Consider the following 2,486-nt stretch of genomic DNA (forward strand, 5'->3'; position numbering starts at 1 on the left):
AACTCTCTATGGCATTCCACCTGCAAATGGACAGACAAACAGAGTGGTTGAACCATGAGATTCAGCAGTATTTATGGATGTATGCCAACCAGCAACAGGCTCACTGGGAAGAGTGGCTACCATTGGCTCAGTTTGTGTACAACAACTCTGCCTCTACTTCTATTGGCAAGTGCCCCTTTGAAGTTACCCACTCCTATAGACCTAGGATGGCCATTGATTTGATGACTTTGAAGGTAGAAGCAGCAGAGAAAGTCACCAAATCTTGGTTCCAGGTGTTCCAAGATGTAAAAGCAAACCTTGCCAAAGTGTGCTCTTGGCAGAAGCAGCAAGCAGATAGATGCTGCTCCACTGCCCCTTCTTATTCCATTGGATCTCAGGTCTGGCTAGCTACAGACCATCTGTCCCTGAAAGAATGGCAGAGCCATAAGCTTTCCAAAGAATGGATTGGACCATATGAAGTTCTGGAAGTGCTCCTGAATGCTCCTAAGTTAAAGTTGCTGTGTGACATGAGGATTCACCTGGTTTTGAATGTCTCATGGGTTAAACCCTATCTCAGTGCTCTCAATGGGCAACCTGTTAACAGGCCAGGACCACAGAGGGTTACTGATGAAGGAGATGTTGAATATGAGGTTGAGTATGTTGTTGACTCCCATTTGAAGCAAGGAGCTTGTCAATTCCTCATCCATTGGAGGGGATACCCTGAAGAAGATCATACTTGGGAGCCAGCCTCTGCCTTGAAGAATTTGCAGTTGGCAATCAAGGACTTTTATCAATCCCACCTGGGGGCCCTCTGTAAATTATCTCTCCTTTCATCAGAAAGCTTTGACAGCTTGTTCACACCCATGCCAGAGCTGTTTACTACCATTCATCCTATCTGGTCTCACATGGAAGTCAGGCCTTAGGAGGGGATAGTATAATGACTGGTAGACTTTCCACTTCTGCATTTCCTACTTGCCTATATATATCTACCCTCTGGTTAGGGTTACGCTTTAGGGATGATTAGTCATCTCAGACTTTTCCTTTGCTTGCTTGTTCACACTTACACAATACTTAGTAAGGCCATGCCTTGCTGACACCATGTGTTTGCATTCATCCAATAGTGTAGTTCTCTCTTTTGTTTGCTTCCTTCTCAAATGTTCTCTTGTGGCAGTATGTACAAACAGTAAGGCAGTATGTAAGTCCCATCATTTGTCATAGCCAGTTTCTCTAATCTAGTTCATTTTGAGCTTGGTCCTCAATCAATGGGTTCCACTCCCATGCTCTCTGGTTTGAAGTGATAGCTGAGAAGACTTTGTCTTTAATTGCTTCAAGTGTGTTGTGCCATCTTCTGCATACTCTGGCTTGGTAGACAAGCAAGGCTCTCTTGCTTATTTCACAGTGCCCATGCCTCCAGGGGTGGTTTTTGAGCACCAGCCAGAATTTGATGTGATTGCTGATGTTGTCAGCCTCCCAGTTGTTCTCTTTCATAGCATTGGTTAGCCTGTGTGCAGCTTCTGAGAATTCTTCCCAGGTAAGGTCTTCATCTTTGGTGACTGTGCCTTTTGCTTGGGCTGATGCTAGAGGTATGAAGGAGTGTAGTCCTTCTCCTGTCTGGAGGAGGGTTAGGGCATCATCATCTGTTGAGCAGATGGTCAGCTCTGCATCACATAGGCCTTTGTTTGTGAAATAGTAGAGCTTGACAAAATCTGCTTTGTGGAGACTTTGTGCTGTGATCTGGGAAGGGATGATGATGGGATCTGCAGGGACTACAGCATCCTGGGGGACTGTGGCATATTTGCGATGGTACTTCTTCTTCACTTCTTGTAGCACTTGCTCTCATTCTCTCTCACACTTGGTCTGTTGTCTCTCTTGCTCTTCTTCTTCTAGCCTTGCCTTTGCCATGGCTTCTTGTTGTTCTAGGAGGACTTGACAATCCCACTCTTCTTTTTCTAAGTTGTTGTTTAGCACCCAGTAGAGGGCTAGCTAGGTTGCTGCCACATTGTGGTTGACATTGTCATTTATGAGGCATTCTCAGGCTTGATGATATTTCTCAGAAGAGAAATCTGGTTGGACTGCTAAAAGAGGGTTGTTAGCTGGTTTGGGCATAGCAAAGAAAAGAGATACTAGTGGGCAGCTCAGCTGAGCCTTGAGACACAAGTGGGAGTACAAAGGAGAGAAGCAACAAGCTAACTGCATTCCCACATGTGGACTATATTCTCCATACACTACATGCCTTTGCTACCAAGAATTGCCATCAGGAGTCTCTCCAACCTTTGAGCTTGAACATTTGTAACTCTCAACACCCAACAAATTTAGAAGATGTCCTGATGAGTACCAACCCCAATGACTGTGCAACTCACAATTACCCAGATTTTGTTCATATGGAATTTGACATTCAGGGCCAACCACAGATGACTTTGAGAGCACAGCTAAAATGTTTGGACTTGGCCCAGCATTTATGGACAAATTTAATGGTGACCAGTTCAGCAACCTATGGGAATCAAATC

General features: G+C 44.8%; 1 protein-coding gene across 1 annotated transcript; it reads right to left on the reverse strand.

Annotated features, from left to right (window-relative positions):
• Nucleotides 1-1,464: 1,464 nt before the first annotated feature.
• Nucleotides 1,465-1,791, reverse strand: F5J12DRAFT_695118 (uncharacterized protein; the record flags this gene model as incomplete). The annotated part of the gene is made up of 1 exon (XM_051740425.1): nt 1,465-1,791. A coding segment is annotated over one exon (327 nt), but the record flags the coding sequence as incomplete, so codon positions are not given.
• Nucleotides 1,792-2,486: the final 695 nt, after the last annotated feature.

Source organism: Pisolithus orientalis (assembly GCF_024613125.1).
Source record: "Pisolithus orientalis strain OTSU chromosome Unknown F5J12scaffold_38, whole genome shotgun sequence".
In the NCBI taxonomy this organism is placed as follows: Eukaryota; Fungi; Basidiomycota; class Agaricomycetes; order Boletales; family Pisolithaceae; genus Pisolithus; species Pisolithus orientalis.